Source organism: Lutzomyia longipalpis, chromosome 3, assembly GCF_024334085.1.
Source record: "Lutzomyia longipalpis isolate SR_M1_2022 chromosome 3, ASM2433408v1".
Lineage (NCBI taxonomy): Eukaryota > Metazoa > Arthropoda > Insecta > Diptera > Psychodidae > Lutzomyia > Lutzomyia longipalpis.
The window spans coordinates 30,497,669-30,516,163 of NC_074709.1; the positions used below are offsets into that span (position 1 = coordinate 30,497,669).

General features: G+C 40.6%; 7 protein-coding genes across 8 annotated transcripts; 4 read left to right on the plus strand and 3 right to left on the minus strand.

Annotated features, from left to right (window-relative positions):
* Window position 1: 1 nt before the first annotated feature.
* LOC129793862 (syntaxin-17) lies at window positions 2-1,979 on the minus strand. Its single transcript, XM_055834318.1, has one exon. The coding sequence runs from the start codon at window positions 1,050-1,052 to the stop codon at window positions 210-212; it is 843 nt and encodes a 280-aa protein (XP_055690293.1). The 5' UTR covers window positions 1,053-1,979; the 3' UTR covers window positions 2-209.
* LOC129793050 (apyrase-like) lies at window positions 1,854-3,027 on the plus strand. Its single transcript, XM_055832597.1, has 3 exons — window positions 1,854-1,877; window positions 1,929-2,827; window positions 3,021-3,027. The coding sequence occupies exons 1-3, from the start codon at window positions 1,854-1,856 to the stop codon at window positions 3,025-3,027; spliced, it is 930 nt and encodes a 309-aa protein (XP_055688572.1).
* Window positions 3,020-7,593, plus strand: LOC129793849 (valine--tRNA ligase). The gene is made up of 4 exons (XM_055834297.1): window positions 3,020-3,139; window positions 3,205-5,781; window positions 5,849-6,000; window positions 6,084-7,593. Exons 1-4 carry the CDS (start codon window positions 3,058-3,060, stop codon window positions 6,126-6,128), a joined length of 2,856 nt encoding a protein of 951 aa, XP_055690272.1. The 5' UTR covers window positions 3,020-3,057; the 3' UTR covers window positions 6,129-7,593.
* LOC129793051 (uncharacterized) lies at window positions 6,158-6,763 on the plus strand. The gene is made up of 2 exons (XM_055832598.1): window positions 6,158-6,166; window positions 6,320-6,763. Exons 1-2 carry the CDS (start codon window positions 6,158-6,160, stop codon window positions 6,761-6,763), a joined length of 453 nt encoding a protein of 150 aa, XP_055688573.1.
* On the plus strand, window positions 7,235-9,231 carry LOC129793857 (uncharacterized). Its single transcript, XM_055834314.1, has 5 exons — window positions 7,235-7,337; window positions 7,712-7,870; window positions 7,944-8,031; window positions 8,138-8,627; window positions 8,897-9,231. Exons 1-5 carry the CDS (start codon window positions 7,235-7,237, stop codon window positions 9,206-9,208), a joined length of 1,152 nt encoding a protein of 383 aa, XP_055690289.1. The 3' UTR covers window positions 9,209-9,231.
* A 46-nt stretch (window positions 9,232-9,277) lies between these two features.
* Window positions 9,278-10,213, minus strand: LOC129793865 (small nuclear ribonucleoprotein-associated protein B). The gene is made up of 2 exons (XM_055834323.1): window positions 10,077-10,213; window positions 9,278-9,932 (listed from the first exon to the last, which is right to left on the minus strand). Exons 1-2 carry the CDS (start codon window positions 10,077-10,079, stop codon window positions 9,324-9,326), a joined length of 612 nt encoding a protein of 203 aa, XP_055690298.1. The 5' UTR covers window positions 10,080-10,213; the 3' UTR covers window positions 9,278-9,323.
* A 1,897-nt stretch (window positions 10,214-12,110) lies between these two features.
* Window positions 12,111-18,489, minus strand: LOC129793864 (tubulin polymerization-promoting protein homolog). 2 transcript variants are annotated; one of them, XM_055834322.1, is made up of 3 exons: window positions 18,025-18,489; window positions 13,122-13,551; window positions 12,111-12,696 (listed from the first exon to the last, which is right to left on the minus strand). In XM_055834322.1, the coding sequence occupies exons 2-3, from the start codon at window positions 13,539-13,541 to the stop codon at window positions 12,514-12,516; spliced, it is 603 nt and encodes a 200-aa protein (XP_055690297.1). In that variant the 5' UTR covers window positions 13,542-13,551; window positions 18,025-18,489; the 3' UTR covers window positions 12,111-12,513. The 2 variants fall into 2 exon arrangements, with proteins under 2 accessions (XP_055690297.1, XP_055690296.1); XM_055834321.1 differs by lacking the exon at window positions 18,025-18,489 and adding an exon at window positions 14,233-15,022.
* Window positions 18,490-18,495: the final 6 nt, after the last annotated feature.

The window sequence follows — 18,495 nt, forward strand, 5'->3', positions numbered from 1 at the left end:
CTTTCTTTTATTTGGAACATTTATTTAGTAGACTTTTAAAGCTATCGCGACGATTAAATAAAATATATTTTATAATAATAATTTTCTTTAAAACACGGAGAAAAGCTTTCCTCAAAGTAGACACTGTTGGCTCTCTTTCTCTGAAACGTCGGCACGGCACATTCGGGCAGGGGCGGCGGCGCGTCTTACTGAACGTCGCACATTGTGGGTCATTTATCTTTGGAGCTCTCTGCTGCCTCGGGGGCCTCCTCAATGCCCTCACGTTCCTTCCTTTTGAGTATTTCGCCTCCTGTGAAGCCCAGAATGCCACATCCAACAGCCGCCAGGCCACCAGCCTTCAGTCCAGCAAAGAATCCAATGGGGCCCCCAATACACGTGCCCAGGAGCGCCCCACAAACGGGGTACATTGCTTTTTTGTACTTCAGCGCTGTCCGGAGATTCTGTTCGCCCTGCTGAACATTCTCCTGCGTCTCCGTGACATTCTCCGACACCTGCTCCACACTCTCTGCCTGCTCGTGCACATTTGTGCTGAATTTGTGGAAGAGCTCATGAATTCCCTCAACTTCCCTGTGCAGATTCTCATATTCCATCAAGCAGGCCTCACGTGCCTTCAGCTGATGCTCTGTGAGTTGAAATTCCGATTCCAGGCACGGGATATCGGGCTCCAGCACATCCGGAGCATCATCATCACTGAACACAGGGCTACGTGACTTATCTGGAGACTTTAGCTTCAGCTCCACAAACTCCTGAATACTCTCAATTGCTTCCCTGCGGGATTTATTGGTTAAATCATCGAATTTTGGCACCTCCTCCGCATTGATCTTATCCCGCAGAATCTCCATTTCCAGCAGAAGATTCTTCAGCTGTTTTATCACACGTGTGGCATTGATTTCCTCCCTCTTGACACGCTCCCAGTCATGCAGGGCCAGACTCTTCTCAATCTGACTCTTGTGATTCCGCAGCAAGCCCAAATGTGTCGGAATGGCGTCCTCATTGAACTTCCGGATGGAAATTTCTGCCATCTTCAGTGGCATTCCTTCACTGCAGGACATCCTTGAGGTTTTCCAGGTCAACAGTTCCTTGACAATTCCTCCCCAAGAAGACCTTCAATGAAAATTCTTTGTTCCCTCCTCTTGCCCCTTTTTAGGGGAGTTTTCTCACACAAATTCACAATTTTTCCACACGGAAATAATCTCCAATTATCCTCCTTTCAATTCGCAGCACTTTAATTAATTGACTTGCACGGGAAATGAGAGAAAATGCAAAAATACTTTCAATTTGTTTTCTTTGTTGATTTTCTTCTGCGCACCAAAACAAACGCGGAAAATTCTCACCAGAGGCAGCACTGTCGCTACACTACGAAAAATAATTCAAACCCTTCAAACCGTTTTTGAGAGTGTTAAGAAATTTTCCAGGAAAATTAAGAATATTTTAAGTTGAATTTAAATAATATTCTTTAATTAAAATTCTTTAAGATTTTATTAAAATTCTTTACGATCTTAGTAAATTCTTTACAGTCTTAATAAATTCTTTCAATTTTTTTAACAGAATAAAAAAATTAATGAATCAAACATTTTTTTCAACGTTTTTTTTTTTATCTTTCTTTTCTTTCTTTTAGTTTGCGATAAGAAATATCTTCTTTGTGTTTTTTTTCTTCTTCTTCCCTTTTACCGGAAACAATGTAAATTTTTGGGCTTCAGATAAAAATTCTTATAAGAAATTTCTCAAACACCTTTATCACACAAATATAGTTCCAGGAAGTCAACAAACATTCCTCAAGTTTTGTATATAAAACACCCTGAATTTTTGAGAATTCTCAGTAGTTTTCGCTTTGCTGTGAGCGCGGTAAAATCATGGCGTCCTTAAAACTTATCCTTGTGATTTTCTTAAAAATTTCTTCAATTTTCTGCGCTAAATTGCCATTAAAGCAGGATCCTTCGGTAAAATACGAATATCCCTTTGAAATAGTGGCTGATTACGATAAGAAAGCCATTTCTGCGGATCATAAGAATACTTTTGTGTCAAGTGTGCAAATTGGATCAGTTTTTGTGCAAAATGGAACCATATTGGATATTGGACTCTCTCTCAAAGCTTACGACATAACCACAAAGTTTGCTTTTAACGGACGCGGAGCAGAATTGTCGGAATTGCTATTCTTCCACGAAAAACTCCTTACATTTGACGATAAATCGGGAATTATTTATGAATTGGCAGAGAAGAAGCTCGTTCCGTGGGTAATCCTTGCTGATGGTGCTGGCAATGAAACGAGCGGGTTTAAATGTGAATGGGCAACCGTTAAAGATGATCATATTCTTGTTGGATCACACGGTGTGGAGTCTGTGACACCAGAAGGGGAAGTAACGAGTCGTAATTCTCTTTTTGTGAAGAAAATTAGCAAAAATGGCGAAGTAATTCATGAGAATTGGCAGGGAGTTTATGATAAAATTAGAGGAGTTCTAGGGATGCCTTTCCCTGGGTTTGTTGTCCACGAAGCAGCTCTGTGGTCGGAGGAAAATCAAAAATGGATTTTTTTGCCACGAAAATGTACAGCAAAAGCCAAAAATTCCGTGTCATTTGACAATGTTGGGTGCAACTACATTATCCTGGCCAATGAGGATTTCTCCGACATTGAGACCTACGAACTTTCAGAGGCGCCAATTGTGGATTATCGTGGTTTCTCCTCTTTCCAATTTCTCCCTGATAGTGGTGAGAAAGTCATTGTGGGGCTAACAACAATTGAAACGGACGAGGATGTGGCAACCTACATCATTGCTCTGGACCTCAAAGGAAAGATTCTCTTTCCGGAAACGAAAATTCTCTATGAAAAGTTCGAGGGGCTCACATTTCTTCATCATCTTCTCAATGAAACTGAATAAATTGAATTTTATCTCATAAAAAAATTGTTTTTTTTTGTGAAAGTCAAATATTTTCAAAGCTTTCGACAATGAAATTTAATTTTTCAAATCTTTCAACAATTTGTTGAAAAATAATTTTCTCAAATTTCATTCGATTTCTCTCAGTGTATAACCAAACTTTTTCATTTGCAAATTAGCGGAAATGTTTAGGTCAGGAAAAAGTGCTCAAATCCGTGTTTTAGTGAATAAAATCTCCTCCAGGAGGAACAGATCTTCTTCATTAGGTACCCAGGAGTCAGATTTTTCCGTGAAAGTGGGAAATTAATTGATATTTTATTTGATTTTCAAGGAAATGCGTATCAACCAAAAAACATCGAAGGGAAGCAATTGGTCAGGAGAAATGACCCCACTGGGCTGACAGAGGGTATCTTTACGATGATCTTCCCCCCGCCAAATGTCACGGGGAACCTTCACCTGGGGCACACACTCACAGCCACCATTCAGGATGTCATTGCCAGGCGGCAGAGAGAGAAGAATCAGGAAGTTTTGTGGATTCCGGGAATGGATCATGCTGGGATTGCTACGCAGGTTGTAGTTGAGAAGAAACTCATGCAGGAACGGGCTGTATCCAGGTATGATTTGGGTAGGGAGGCATTTCTCGCTGAAGTGCTCAAATGGAAAAATCTCCGGGAGAAGGACATCCGGGAGAATCTTAAATCTCTGGGATTATCTTTCTCCTGGGAACGGGAGTACTATACAATGGATGAGATGCAATGTACGGCTGTCCGGAGGGCTTTCATTGACCTCCATACACGGGGATTGATTTACCGCGATCGCAGCCTCGTAAATTGGTCATGTGCCCTTGAATCTGCAATCTCTGACATTGAAATTGACAATTTGGAAGTTCCTGGACCAATGGGGATTACTGTGCCAGGGTATGAGAGGAATATTACATTCGGGGAGCTGACAGATGTGGCTTACAAGGTTCTAGGGGAGGAATGTGAGGAGATTATCGTGTCCACAACACGTCCGGAAACAATTCTGGGTGATGTGGCTGTTGCTGTTCATCCTCAAGATGAGAAATATGCCAAATTTCACGGGAAGGACGTTAAACTTTGGCACCCATTCCGAGAAACTCCCATTCCTCTAATTTTTGATGAATCTGTGGATAAAGATTTCGGCACGGGTGCCGTAAAGATCACTCCTAGTCACGATAGGAATGACTTTCTCCTAGCCAAGCGTCATTATCTCCTCCATATTGATGTGATTGATGACAAAGGGATGATTTCTGAGGGGTTTGGAGTATTTTCCACTCTCCCTCGCTTCTCTGCCAGGGAGAAAGTGAAAGAATCTCTCGCAGAATTGAATCTTTTGCGTCAAATTAAGCCCCATTCAATGATCCTCCCACGATGCTCACGCTCTGGGGATATTGTGGAGTACCTGGTACGACCACAGTGGTACCTAAAGTGTCAGGAAGCGGCTCAGAAAGCCGTCAAAGCCGTCCGCAGTGGCGGCTTGAAGATAAATCCTCCGGAAAAGGAAGCAGAGTGGTTTAGATGGCTAGAAAATTGCACAGATTGGTGCATTTCCCGGCAGATCTGGTGGGGACATCGTATTCCAGCCTACAAATGCACATCCGGCTCAGCCACAGAATGGATCTCTGCACTGTCTCTCGCAGAAGCCATTGAGAAAGCCCGGAGTATCTTTCCGGAAGGGAAAATTGATGCAATTAGTCGTGATTCTGATGTGCTGGACACGTGGTTCTCATCGGGATTGCTTCCATTCTCTGTCTTTGGATGGCCAGGAAACCCAGAAGAAGTACAACAGTACTTTCCGCTGAATTTAATGGAAACTGGGCATGATATTCTCTTCTTTTGGGTAGCAAGGATGACAATGCTCAGTTTAATGCTTACCGGAGAGATTCCCTTCCGGGAAGTTCTTCTACATGGGATTATCTGTGATTCCCAAGGGAGGAAGATGTCTAAAAGCCTCGGGAATGCTCTACTTCCTGAACAGGTTATCAATGGAGCCACCCTGAAGGATCTAATCAAACAAACGGAGCTCTTTCATCGTTCTGGGATTATTAGTGATGCCGAGATGGAGAGATCAATTCAGGAAGTCACAAAGACACATCCAAATGGTATTCCGGAGTGTGGAATTGATGCTCTGCGCTTTACGCTCTGTAGCTCCAACATTAAGAGTCATTTTGTGACCTTTGACACGGCTCAGTGTCATGCCAATAAGCTCTTCTTCAACAAAATCTGGCAAGCAACAAAGTTCACCATAAAAGGATTTGAGAATATTAATCCCACAGCTGAGGATCTGAACAGAGCCGCGGGAAATCCATCAGAGATGGATAAATGGATTCTGCGGAAGCTTTCCCAAACTGAAGAAACAGTCCGGAAGGGAATAGATCAGTACAACTTCCACGTAGCCACAACATCGCTGAAAACCTTCTTCTACAGCAACTTCTGTGATGTCTACCTGGAGACAACGAAGCCCAATTTGAATGCCAAAAATCCTCAAGCAGTCACTAATCTCCTAACTCTGAGGACATGCCTACACAGAGGACTACAGCTAATGGGATTCTTCACACCTTTCCTAACGCAGGAACTCCTAAATCACCTTCCGGAAGCCCCAGAAATCCCCAATTTGGAACTTCTCACCGTTGGTGAGCATATCGAGGAGATCCTAAAGATTTGTGCCACAATTCGGGAAACAAAGAGCCGGAATGGATTGACAAAGAAGGACAATCCGAAGCTCATTCTCTGGGCAGACTCATCATTCATCAATCATCTCCGGAAACACGAAGGAACTTTAAAAACTCTTACCATGATCCCAGAAATTGAAATTCTAGATGATAGGGATACATTTAACACCCACAATTGCTCAATTAAATCCACAGCACTACATTTCTGCTGTTTTGGTACGTTTTTTACCATTTTATAGCGTCCTTTTTCATAAATTCTAACTTCATTCTAACCTCACTTTAGGCATAAAAACAACGGCCAATTTGAAAGCAAATCCCGCGCAGCAGAAATTGACCAAATTAATGGCTAATCTGGAGAAATTGCAAGCAATTGTTGCTGATGAAGGTTACCAGCGATCTGCCCCAGAAAGCAAGAAGGAAAAACATCAGGAACAGGTAAATTTTACTTACTTTTTGCAGCTTTTCCAAAACTTTTTCACTTTCGAATCGTTTGAACATAACCTCAAAAAACTTTTCAGATAAAGCGCCTTACAGCGGAGATTAAAGCAATCAGAGAGCTCTAAACACGTGAGTTTGTTTACAAATACACAAAATGGGAAAAGTAAAGAAAATTAGTGGGAAAAGTAGTGAAAAAGGGGTGAAAGATGTGGAAAATGGAGGAAAGAAGCCTGGGGGTGTTTCCGAGGCATCCGTTGGGATAAAGAAAAAATCAAAAAGGGAAAAATTTGCGCAGAAAAGGAAAAATTTGGCACAGAGGCTCGCATCTGGTGCACCTGCGGGGGCATCTGGAGGCACTGGGGGGAAGAAGAAAAAACGCCGGAAGCCCAAAGCAAAGGTACCGGTTGTGGGAACACTGAAAGACCTGAGAGATGCCCTCCCATCGCTGGAGAGTCTTATAAAGTTCCGCAGCAGTGTGGGAGAGCTCAAAACGGGCATTCCGGAGTATGACAACAAGAGTGAGCCATCAAAGAGATTCCAGAAGCTCTCGAGGAAGGCACAGAAGACAAAAAGAGCTGCTAAAGTGAATTCTGAGCACGTAGCGAGGATGAATCAACTTCAAACACTAATGCAGGATAAGATGTTCAAGCAAAATCCACGGCAGGTGATTGCTGAGCACATCCGGAATACGAGGAAAATGGAGGATGACAGTCCGTGGGATTATGAGGAGTTTTTGGGTCAGAATGTGCCCCAAAAATAAAAAAAAAGAGTGAACTAAAGAACGAGATCAAAAGTGTGAAGAGATAATTAGGAAGCTGCTCCGTGAGAATCTGGAACGAGAAATAGAAAAATTTTCCTAATTAATGTGTGTGATGCAGGTACCGTTAGAGCGGGGGCTCTTCCTCTTTGTTTCTTCACAAATCAATGCTGTATGGAAGGAAATACCTCACGATGCTCTTCTTTCGTCGCAATGAGAGTAAAAAATATTCATCTTTCGCATTCAAATTATCACCTCACGGATTACCTGAGTTGAGTTTATTGACAAAGCTGTAAAAGATTGTCCCCCAGATGAGGTATAAAAGGCACAAATTGCGTCTAAGAATGGTTCATTCAGTGGAATATCATCTCAGTGCTGTGCAAGAGGACATCTCAACAAGACTTTTGTGGATTTACAGTGAAGAAGAAATTATATTTAAAGAAAAAAGGATATTTTGTGTTGTGCTACAGGAAGATGCTGGGAGAGGTTTTATCGGTGGTTTGGCTACTTCTTCTGGGTTATTGTCTCGGTAAGAGTCCACCTTCCAATGAAGTCACTTCCGCCAGGCAAGGAAGATGTGAGTAAAAGTAACAAAAAAAATTGATCTTTTCCTTTGAAAAAAATTCTTATAAATAGATAATTAGTTGGTATACCACAATCGTGGCATACCAAGTATTTTCTTGGCAATGGGGCCAATTCTAGGGATTTCTGGCTAAAAGATTAAATGGGAAAGAAAAGTTGTTAATTTTACAGTTGTGTTCAAAATAATGGGAAATGTATCGTGTAATTTAAGGATATTTAAGTTGAATAAAACGTTTTTATTAATTAATAACTTTTAAGACTTTCCTATATTTTATTTTGGGCGTCTTTTGGGGACTTCCTCCTCTTGCCCTGCATTGAATCGCAGCAAATTAGCTAATCTTCTCCTTCACTGTGCTTTGCCCCTCGTAGTCTTTCCTTTCTACACAATTGGACGCTTCCAGAATAGCGTCTGTACGGGCGGAAATAATCTCCTGGGTACGTGTCAGGTGAATGGGGAATGTTCAGACAATGGAGGGATTTCCACGGGATCTTGCAGCACTGTTACAGCTCAGGCTGTTTGCTGTGTTTGTGAGTATTCTCCTCTTCTCTGATCCTTTGGCCAAATCCTTTAAATTCTTTTTCTCTCTGAAAAAAAAATCAGATCAAATGGCCTGCGGGAGGTCAACGAGCTTCAATAATACCTACTTCTACAATCCTGGCTTCCCGGAGTCCTATCGTGGAGGTAACAGGTTAATTCTCGCACCATTTTCTCTCCTTTCTTCCTGCGGGAAGTCCTTCAGGGTTGATTTTCTCACTCTCTGCTCTCTCTTTTGTCTTCTTCCGGTGGGATTTTAGATGCACAGTTCAGGTGTCACGATGCGATGATAGTATTTGTCAGCTTCGCATTGACTTCCTGGACTTTTCGTTGGCACAGCCGAATGGCGATGGAAGCTGTTTAACGGATTTCATGACGGTCACAGGGGGTTCATCGCGTGTTCCGCGTCTCTGTGGTGAGAATACCGGGCAGCATGTCTATGTGGACTTCAATGGGAATGCCCCAATAACCATTGCTATGCTCACAACGGGCTCGGAGCCATTTGCACGGCATTGGAACTTCCGTTTGTCACAGATTGCATGCGATTCGGAATTTAGGGCTCCATCGGGATGCCTCCAGTACCATCTTGCTGAGTCCTCAGATGCGCCACTGCAGAGCTTCAACTATGCCCCAATGCCCAATCCACTACCCAATTCCATTGGGGTTACGGGGACAAGGCAACTGGCGGGGTTACAGTATGGAATTTGTATCCGGATGGGAGCTAATATGTGCAGCATTACGTATTCTTTGGTAAGATGGAAGATTTCTGAGAATTCTGGGCAGGAGGAATATTTTTTTAATGCAAGAGATTTCTTCTCTGCCTTTTGTCCAGAAGATTCTTTTTTTTTCTAAAGGAAATAGCTTTTGGACAGACGGGAATGATTGTTTCTTCCTGACAAGGATTTTCCTTTAATTCCTGGACAGAAAAGAAATCCTCTTTGTTCTAGACAAGAGAATTCTTCATCCTTTTCTCTTGTCCGGAAGCTGAAAAAACTGAGTTTCCTGCGTATTCTTTACAGCCAGATGGTCAACCGTATGCCTTCACGGTGACAGGAGATGTTGGAGCAATTGATCCCACCCTCCTGGGCACGATAGATGTCTCCAGTCAGATGTGCACGACGGACTATGTGATTGTTCCGCATCCAAGCCAAAATGGGATACTCCTCAACACCGGAACAGACCGTTTCTGTGGCCTTGGCTTTGCTCCCACCACCAGTGACATCAAACCCTTCGTTCTGTACGTTGTTCAGGATCAAAATGAGAATATGGACATTGCCAACAGAGGATTTGCTCTCACATATTCGCAAAATCAATGCCCGGTTGTATTTTAGCAATAAAGATCTTCTCTCTAGAATTTTTTGTTTAAATTCTTTGCTTCCTGGACGCAATAAAACATTCTCTTTTGCTTGCAAATTAGCATTTTATTTATTTATTCAAATCCTTATTTTAATAATTCCCTCCCTGACCTCTTGGTGGCGCTGGAGCCCCACGCATCATACCTGGTGGGGGGCCACGAATGGGGGCACCACGTCCCATATTCCCAGACATTGGTGGCATTCCTGGCATGAGTCCTGGCGGAGGTCCGGCCATCATGTGTCTCAGTGGAGGAGCAGCAACTTGTCCACGCGCTGCTGGAGCCATATGTTGCTGCGATGGGCCCCCAACACCCCTTACAGGCCCCTGAAGTCCCGCTGGCACAGCTGCAACACTTGCCGGCATCCCACGACCCGCAGCACGCCCTACACCTGGCCCTGGAGCAGCTCCGGGAATGGGAACGCGTGGAAGACCCTCCTCCGGGGGTGGTGGTCCCTCAACTGTCAACGAAACAATATTCTCCCCACGCAGAAGAACAAAGCCGAGCACACGCTTTTCCTCCTTCTCCGGGAGTTTGCTATTCTTCGGCCTAATCTTCCGGAACTCTTCACAATCTCCCAAGATGAGATTCATGTGCTTATCAAAGGCCTTGAATGTGCCAATAAAAGTCCGAGAATCCTGCAGAATTATCCTGACACGATAGTTCAGGTGCTGGATCATCTTATTATTCTTTCCGATTGTCTGAAAATGGGGCAAAAAGCCACCAAAGAAAAACGATTAGAAGAGTCTCCGGGGGAACATAACCTCACTCTTAGGCGGCTCCAGAAAAACTTCCCTCTAGGGATGATTTTAGAGCAATTTTGAGGATTTCTCTGTGCAACTTACCATCTTGAGGGCTTCTTGGTTCCCAAAGGGATGACTGGAAGTGCAAAAAATTGGGGAAAACCCGTGAAAAATTCACAAAATACACGCAAAGGTGAAAATTTTTCTCACAAGCGTTGTTTTGGTGCAAGGGGTAATTCACGGATTCTTGAATCGTAAAAATTGAGTTTGTGGAATCACAGAGATTTCAAAATTTGACCGTTACTTGATTGTGAGAAGAGAAAATAATTAACCTCTGAGATGCGGAGCGGGGTCGTTGAACGACCCCAGCCCTATATTTCGTGCTATAACTTAATAAATATAAAAGATACCATTCCCATCTTTTGGAAATAAGTTCTTTGGTTATCTGAGGAGGTTGTGTAAAAATTTCAGCGCAATCCGTCCACCACAAGAAAAGTTATTGAGGAAAATGTAGAAGAAGGGAATTCAAAAATTGGTGTAACGGCCATGCTGCGGAAAATTTTTTAGAATGAAGTTAGTCACATCATAAATCATATGGTTGAAGGGGGTTGAAGGGTTTGTTTTACTTTCTCACTTTACCATCTCAGTGTCAGAATTATCGCGAATAAGTAACATAAACAACATAAAACATAATTAGAAGCATATAAATGTACAAAACAATAAAGAATATTCGAGAAATATTGCCATTTATCACGGTGCGGGAAGTGAGGGGAATGCGGGGAAGTAGTGGAAAAAATAGTGGTTGCGGTAAACTTCGTGGCAAATTTCTCACGAAGAAATTGTGAAAAATGAGTGAAAAATGTTTTTCCCTAATATTTTCTTCTGCGTGTTTCCGGGTGGCGAATTTGTGGTGCAGGGGGCAAGAGGACTATATAAGGAATCTATAGGCACTAACCCGACAACTCCAGGTTGTATAGTTTGGGAGAAAATTGGCCTTCTTTTTGGGGTCGCTCAACGACCCCACCTTCGCATTCTAAGGGTGTGCCAAGGCCTCCGCATCTCAGAGGTTAAAAAATGTTTTTTTAAGTGATTTTTCTCACATTTGTTTTATTTTTATGAATAAAACATTACAGAAATTGAAAAATTAATAAATATCCTTAAGACTAAATTTATATATGGCTTAGCCCGGGACAGGTGCAAGATTTATGGAACCAACAGGACACTGATACGTATTTTTTCTTAATAACCGATTTATCCTTTCTTCAAGACACGAAAGAAAACTTAACAAAAATCAACGGAAAGGAGTTTATTCAGGCTTGTATGAAGGATGATCCTCTATCGCAGAACAATTTTAACCCATCTCATCTTGTAGGGGAACATAAAAAATAGAAGAATCGCGAGAGAAACTCCCCAATATCCACTGGGATCACATCGAAAAGTGCAGTGAAAGTACATTCCGGGAAAACATAACCTCAATTTGGGAACAACATTTAAATGAATAGGAGGAACTCCATTGTGTTCGACCAGCGTGGCATCGGGACCTCTTGAGCTTCTTTATAACCTTCCCAACCTTTCCTGCCTACCCGGATGAAGATTTGAATGATTTTTGCTTCACTTCTGTCTCCACTCCAAGAAGAGAAAAAAAAAACTCAACGACGGGAAGTCCGGAAAGACAGAAGTGAACCAAAAATCATTCAAATCTTCATCCGGGTAGGCAGGAAAGGTTGGGAAGGTTATAAAGAAGCTCAAGAGGTCCCGATGCCACGCTGGTCGAACACAATGGAGTTCCTCCTATTCATTTAAATGTTGTTCCCAAATTGAGGTTATGTTTTCCCGGAATGTACTTTCACTGCACTTTTCGATGTGATCCCAGTGGATATTGGGGAGTTTCTCTCGCGATTCTTCTATTTTTTATGTTCCCCTACAAGATGAGATGGGTTAAAATTGTTCTGCGATAGAGGATCATCCTTCATACAAGCCTGAATAAACTCCTTTAACGAAAAATCAACATTTTTTCAACATTAATTAAAACTGATTAATTTTAATTTTTTTGTACTCGTGGATCTCGGAAAAAAGTACATAAAAAACCAAAAAAATTCTATGCGAGACACATTAAGAATGTAAAGAAAAAGTCTCTGAATGCTCTTAGAATTTACTCATAGAAGATTAATTATTTTTCTATAGAATATTCAAGCCCAATAAAATGCCAGAAATCATCACATTTACGATTATAACAAGGAGATAAATCCTTTCTACGTTTGAAAAGCATTTCTTAATTCTTTTTGAGTCCACTTTTTTGTGTGCATTTAAACGCGGATATTTTGCCACTCAACCACCCCCACGAGGCAGGAGAAGAATAAAATCTTATTCACGAAGAATTTTGTGGAGAAGATGAAGCTTTCCATCATTTCTGCATGATGAAGAACTTCCGTTGAGTGGATGAAGGAGGAGGATTGTGGCTTGAACACATTTTTGCACGGAGTCCTTCCACCAACATGAGGGGGTGGTGCTCCTGCTGTGGCCTCTTTGATGGGGGCTTTTAGTGGGTTTTATTGTACGTGTCCTTGTGCTGATACCCACTCACATAGCCCGAACTATCCGGAATATCCTTCCTCCCGGCAATCCCTTTTCCTTTCCCACTCTCATCGAAGCGCTCTCGATGGGATCCTGTGTACTTGGACACATCCGTGAGACGATTAACCGTCGCGGCGGCTTTTCCTGCCTACAAACATCCCAATAACAAAACAAAAAACCGTTAAATTTTCGCGCCAAAAAAGGAAGAAGAATAAAGCAACATGAAATTTGTATACTTTTCTTCCCGGAAAGTACCATAAGTGACTGAAAGTTGTACATTCATCCTGCCCAATGCATCAGGAATTTTCTAAGGAATCTTAGGAACATCCCTTTTAACACCCGGCTGATCCTTGATGTCATCTTTGGGTCCAAATCCCTGAAGATGACATCAAGGATCAGCTGGGTGTTGAAAAGGAAGTTCCTAAGATCCCTTAGAAACTTCCTGATGTATTGGGCAGGATGACTGTACAACTTCCAGCCACTTATGGCACTTTCCGGGAAGCACATAAAACCGTTTCGGGAAGAAAAGTGTACAAACTTCAAGTTGCTGAAGAAGCAACATGTTCATCTCACCGTAACATGGGCAACTCCCGGCTGGCCACAATTGCTCATTTTTGTCTTAATCTCCTCGAGATTCACCCCCTTTGTCTTGGCGAGATCCTCGAGGAATTTATTGTAGTCATCGTAACCGACTTTGAGGCTCTTCAGCTTCTTGAAATGAATAGCCGTGTCCGTTGTTGTGATCTTCTTATCAATCACCTTTGCTTGCTTCATCCACTTATCGCTCTGGGACAGTGTGATCTGCTTCCCGTCGCTCTTTGTGTCCCCGAATTTGGAGAAAGCCTTGAAGGAGTCCCTGAGTGAGCCTCCTGCGGTCCCGCCGGATGCTGAGCCCCCGCCATTCTTTCCATTCTCCTCCAGAGCCATTGCGGCCATCTCAACCGTGGGAGCTGCCCCCGCAGAGGCTGGCTTTGTGCTGTCTTCCTTCGACATGGTCACACTTCTATGTGGTGGGAGGATAAAATTCTTCTTTTATGGCATTTTGGGAAGGTTTGAATTTCTTTTTTTTATGTTTTAATGGGAAATTGAAAAAAAAATTATTTCCAAAGATTTGTTTAATTATTATGGAAAGATTTTATTTCTTAAATTGATAAAAATCCTTTTGATTATTGAATTAAAGACGTTTGACCTTAAAACTGCCCAAATTGATTCCTCGAATGAAGAATTATCCCATAAAAAATTGAATAAACTCCTTTAACGAGGAAAAATAAATTAAAAACATTTTCTTACATATTGAAAATTTTTTAAATAGACAAAATAAACGGTTTTAAAGCTCAAAAGATTTTTTTTTAAAAATAATTTTGAGAATTAATTACACAACTTTCCATCTCTAAGAGCTTTTAACTCTGTCCCTCCCTACTTAAAAGATATTGATTTCCTCATTCATCGAAAAGCTTTTAGTTGAAGAGAAAAATATTTAGAAATGTTTGCTGAACAATTTAAGGGGGAAATATTATTACTTTTTCCTCGCCATAGACACTCAATTAGCTCCTCTATTTGCTAATTAATTACATTCTCTAACAACCACTCTAGCTAGAGCGGCCTAGAGCATGATTAACATAATGAATTTAATGCAGCAAAGAAATTCAAAGGAAAAACCTTTGAAATAATTTCCCGAACTTGCCTATAAATTGCAACATGAGTAAACATCTTTGGACTCTTTTGGGTGATAAAATTGTTGGGACGGAAAGAACGCAGAAAATGCGTGATCACAGCTTGAGGAAGATCAATAAGACAGTCAGAAAGGCAAATAAGATCGCCACCATCAACAACAATCACGTCACAAAGCGAAGAAACATTTTTTTTATGGAAGAATTTATTAGATTTTATTTTAAAGAATTTTTGAAGATCAAGAATTTTCTTCTTGATCGATGCTTAGGAAAAATTCTCAACACAATCTTTGGGAGATTTTCCGCCACACTTTTGAGAGCTTTGTGAGAAATCCATGCGGAAAATTATGCGGAATGAAGCACAAAAAAAGAACAACGTCCGTTTGCCCGCCGATCGTGGCCCAAACTGCGCACTGAAGAGGGGCAAACTCTGCGCATAGATTAGATAGAGAATAGACGAGAGAATGAATAATAAATATTCGGCACAAACCCCGACCTTGGCTTTGCTCTCACATTTCGAGGTGGCAAAAATTCATGGATTTTTGTACGCGAAATTAAGCTCTCAGCAGCGGCGAGCAGAAAGCGAAATTAGCATCAAACCACAAGAAATGATGATGTCACTAGAAGCCTCAAAAAGATTTATTTTTTATTTACAAAAATATTTAGTGAGTTTGCAAAAATTCATTCTTCCTCTCAATCGTGCAAAAGTGATGAAGGAAGAATTTTTCTTGCGGCTCTTGATTGTTTTATTTAGAGACTCTTTCTCTCTTGCCCTTGAAGAAATAAAAATTACGATATGGCGATAAAATTAATTGAAAGAAAAAAATTGTTACTGATAAAGTTTGTTGTAAAAATTCTTGTGTGGTTGATTTGGAGGAATTAGAAAATGTTTATGAGAAGTTTGTTGGTGTGATAAGCCTGGTGGATAATTTAGTAGAAATTGAGAGAGAAAAGGGGGATAATAATTAGTCAATTTGGGGGTACAACGAGGGAAATAGAAAATGAATTCCTGTTACAGATTTTAAGAGAATAATTTGATAAAACTCTTTAAGTTTCATTGAAGAAAGTTCAATGAAAAAGAGCGTGAAAGAAAAAGGATTAAAGGGTTTAGAACTTTGAGAATTGATTTAGTAAAATAAGATCAAAATTGTTCAAATGAGAATTTATTTAATTTTTTCACAATCGATTAATCAATTAATGCTACTTAACTGCCCCTTATAAGACCTTATTCCTCAATTTATTGATTTATAAATCACAGAACTAACCAACCATCCACCCACCTCCCTCACTACTCCGCTCCTTTTCCGCTTTTGTCCCCAAATTGAGTGCACGGGCGGGGTGTTCTCTCAATCAGACAAGAATGACGAAGCAAAAGCCCTTCCCTCCAAGGGCTTAATTTGAATTTTCCACGCTTGGAAAATAGAATAAAAAGGGAAGGAAAATCATTTAAGCGCGCGATAGAAAATACATTCAGAAAGGTCAAGAATTTCAACGCTCATCCATCGTTATGTGTCTCCTTTAGACGCGGTTTAGAGGGGTCGAGGTTTATTGAGGAAGGTGTGTGGTGATAAGGCAAAGCGATAAGATGGTTAATGAGTGATTTTCTTTTCAACAAATTGACCTCAATTCTCTCTGCTTGCACTCAAAGCGACAAATTAATTGCAGAAAGAATGAAAAATCTCATTGCACGCGAAGGAACGACAAAGTTGTCCTATTTTTTCCTCCTTTTCCCTTCTTTCCTTCCTTGCTTGGAGGGAGGAAAATAGCTCAAATAAAATCGATTTCTTCAACACAACATAATACAGAGAACAAGAGAAGTTCTCATTGCTGCTACTCCCTAATTGAATTGCCACATTTTTGCCGGCACAAACCCAACCCATTGGAATAAATTTATCACATAGAAACAGAACAGAAAATGGAAATTCATGCTGAAGAATAATTTCGCATTTTCCACTCTCACTGGGAAAATAAAATAGGTACCTCTGTGTGTAATAATAAAAAAAAGCGCCCCAGACTATGTTTAGAGCATGAGATTGAGTTGAGGAATGGCGTGAAAAATCGCATGAAAAGATCATCATTGTCGAAGGTTTTTCCTTCTTTTTTTTTACATGAAGTAAAAGAGTGGCTTCACACGATTTTTTTTCACACGAAAGACAATCATTTAGTGAGGGGACTTTGTAATTAAAATGAAAGAATTAAAGATAAAAGAGAATTAAATTTCTCTGCGACAGCAATCATATAATTTTCCCGCCTTCACGAAGAACTATATTTTCTCTCTCCTCACGGAGTAGCATCAACAAGTGGAAATTGCGGCGAGTTTAAAATAGAAAAATAAAATTGAAGTGAAATAAAAAATAGAATTGAACGTAAAGGTAAACAAACAAACATTCCATCAAGTTGTTGAAATAATTCTCAGACTATGAGGTGAGGTTTATCAATGAAAGTAAATGAAATTTTTATGAAGCCTAAGTGAGGCATGAGCTCAAATTATTTATTGATTCTTTCTCTGTGCGGGTGGAGGGAAAAAAGTGGCGCCAAAGAATCCTCTTTTAGCACGAAACAATGTGTTGTTCTTTCCACGCATAAGAATCACATTCTTCCTCATTAATTGAATTGTCTTTCCCTTCTTATTTCCTATATAATAGATCGTTAATAAAATTATTATTTTTAGGGTGATAGACCTCAAAGAACAAAGAATTCATTTAAATTGGATTTTCTCAGGACAAAAGATCGTTTTTTCTGCATTGTTATATCTTTTTCATTTGAAGAAAATCACCAAAAATATTTTAAAACAATTTTAGAAGATTCTTTTACTTTTCATAGTTCCCCAGAAATGATTAAATATTCTAAAACTCTCATTCTGTCCTTCTATTCTGTTACTTATTCACCCCTTTGTGTGTATTGAATGTTCTTCACTTTCAATTAGCAAATTCGTGTAGCGAATGATTCTTCAAATATTCATCTCTCACAGTGATGATGCCACACTGACTCAGTGAGAATATTAGTAATTTAGTTAGAGAGATATTTAGCGATGATGTTGATGCGTTTTTTCGCACACAAAATTACATAATTTCCTTAAAAAAAAAACGAAGCACCAAAAAGAGCCTCAAAAGAAGCTTTCTGATTGATTGAGAATTTGATGCGAGAATGGCGGGAATTTATGGCGCGCAGGGAATGTTTGTTAATAATTAATTATTTTCCTGGGAATTCACATTGTTCCTCCCGTTTTGCAGTGTCCCAGTTCCTCTTGTCTTTGTTGGGGCATTAGGACGAGCACTTTCTTTGGAGTTTTCAATGAAAATTAATAATTCTTTTGATACAATTTCTAGACGTAGAATTGAGAACAATAATTCGGGAATATTATTTGATATTAAATTAAATTTAAAACAGGGAGGAACTTCAATTTGTCCGGGGGCCCCCATCGAGGTCATCATTAATTTATCAATGCAGAGGGAGCGCCCCAAATCATTTTTTCACGCACATCAAATCATATTTTTAGCCATGATGTCACACAATTTTCACGCTTTTTGTCTCACTTCGGTGTGCCTTTCTCAATGGGAAATCGCAGCGGGATTTTCTTTTATTTTATTTCCTCTCCTCTTTTTTTTTGGGCGCGCAAAAGGACCCTCGCGCGGGAGAGAAAGCGCATGAATTTATCGATCCAATCATCATTCCCCCAAAAAAAATTGTCTCCTTTCTCTCAGGAGGATTCCTGATTTACCAGAACACAAAACCAATAAAAAATGGAATTTCAGGAAGTGTTTGGATGGGAATCTTTGTGGCTACAGCAGGGAGCACTCACGCACCTTCTGTGAAGAATTGATTGAATTGAATTTGATGCACTTCCGGGTAACTTTGGAGGGAACAACAAACACTTGATGATGCCCCTTTTGAGAAGAAAAAAAATATTTGTATGAATGAGATGCGAACGAGATGCGCAACGGAATTCCCTCTCCGTGGAGGATGATGCAGAAAGACTGAGGCGTCGGCGGGAGATTCCTCTCTGTTTTGCCCGCCACAAAGTTTACTCGGAAAGCTCCGCAAATTTTCGTACTTCTCTCGCGCTTTTCCTCGCACAAAATACTCTCTGATCCGAGAGAGAGAGAGAAAAGTGAGGAGGAAAGCTCCCAAAATGATTTTCCCACAGAAAATCATGGGAAAAGGGAGGAAGAGGATGATGCGTGAGGTATGAATCATCGCCAGGACTAACAGGATGACTCATTTAGCTCATTTTTGCAGCAGAAAGAGACGCATTTCTTGAACAAAGAATATTATGT

Bases quoted from the DNA above. Each gene is read 5' to 3' on its own strand.
- LOC129793862 (XM_055834318.1), bottom strand. From the start codon at position 1,052: ATGTCCTGCAGTGAAGGAATGCCACTGAAGATGGCAGAAATTTCCATC.
- LOC129793050 (XM_055832597.1), top strand. From the start codon at position 1,854: ATGGCGTCCTTAAAACTTATCCTT. The intron at 1,878-1,928 runs GTGATTTTCTTA...TTGCCATTAAAG, and splicing joins CGTCCTTAAAACTTATCCTT to CAGGATCCTTCGGTAAAATA.
- LOC129793849 (XM_055834297.1), top strand. From the start codon at position 3,058: ATGTTTAGGTCAGGAAAAAGTGCTCAAATCCGTGTTTTAGTGAATAAA. The intron at 3,140-3,204 runs GTACCCAGGAGT...TTGATTTTCAAG, and splicing joins GAACAGATCTTCTTCATTAG to GAAATGCGTATCAACCAAAA. The intron at 6,001-6,083 runs GTAAATTTTACT...AAAACTTTTCAG, and splicing joins AGGAAAAACATCAGGAACAG to ATAAAGCGCCTTACAGCGGA.
- LOC129793857 (XM_055834314.1), top strand. From the start codon at position 7,235: ATGCTGGGAGAGGTTTTATCGGTGGTTTGGCTACTTCTTCTGGGTTAT. The intron at 7,871-7,943 runs GTGAGTATTCTC...AAAAAAAATCAG, and splicing joins TCAGGCTGTTTGCTGTGTTT to ATCAAATGGCCTGCGGGAGG. The intron at 8,032-8,137 runs GTTAATTCTCGC...GTGGGATTTTAG, and splicing joins TCCTATCGTGGAGGTAACAG to ATGCACAGTTCAGGTGTCAC.
- LOC129793864 (XM_055834321.1), bottom strand. From the start codon at position 14,258: ATGTTTACTCATGTTGCAATTTATAG. The intron at 13,552-14,232 runs GCAAGTTCGGGA...CCCACCACATAG, and splicing joins ACTCATGTTGCAATTTATAG to AAGTGTGACCATGTCGAAGG. The intron at 12,697-13,121 runs GTGAGATGAACA...GGATGTTTGTAG, and splicing joins CGGGAGTTGCCCATGTTACG to GCAGGAAAAGCCGCCGCGAC.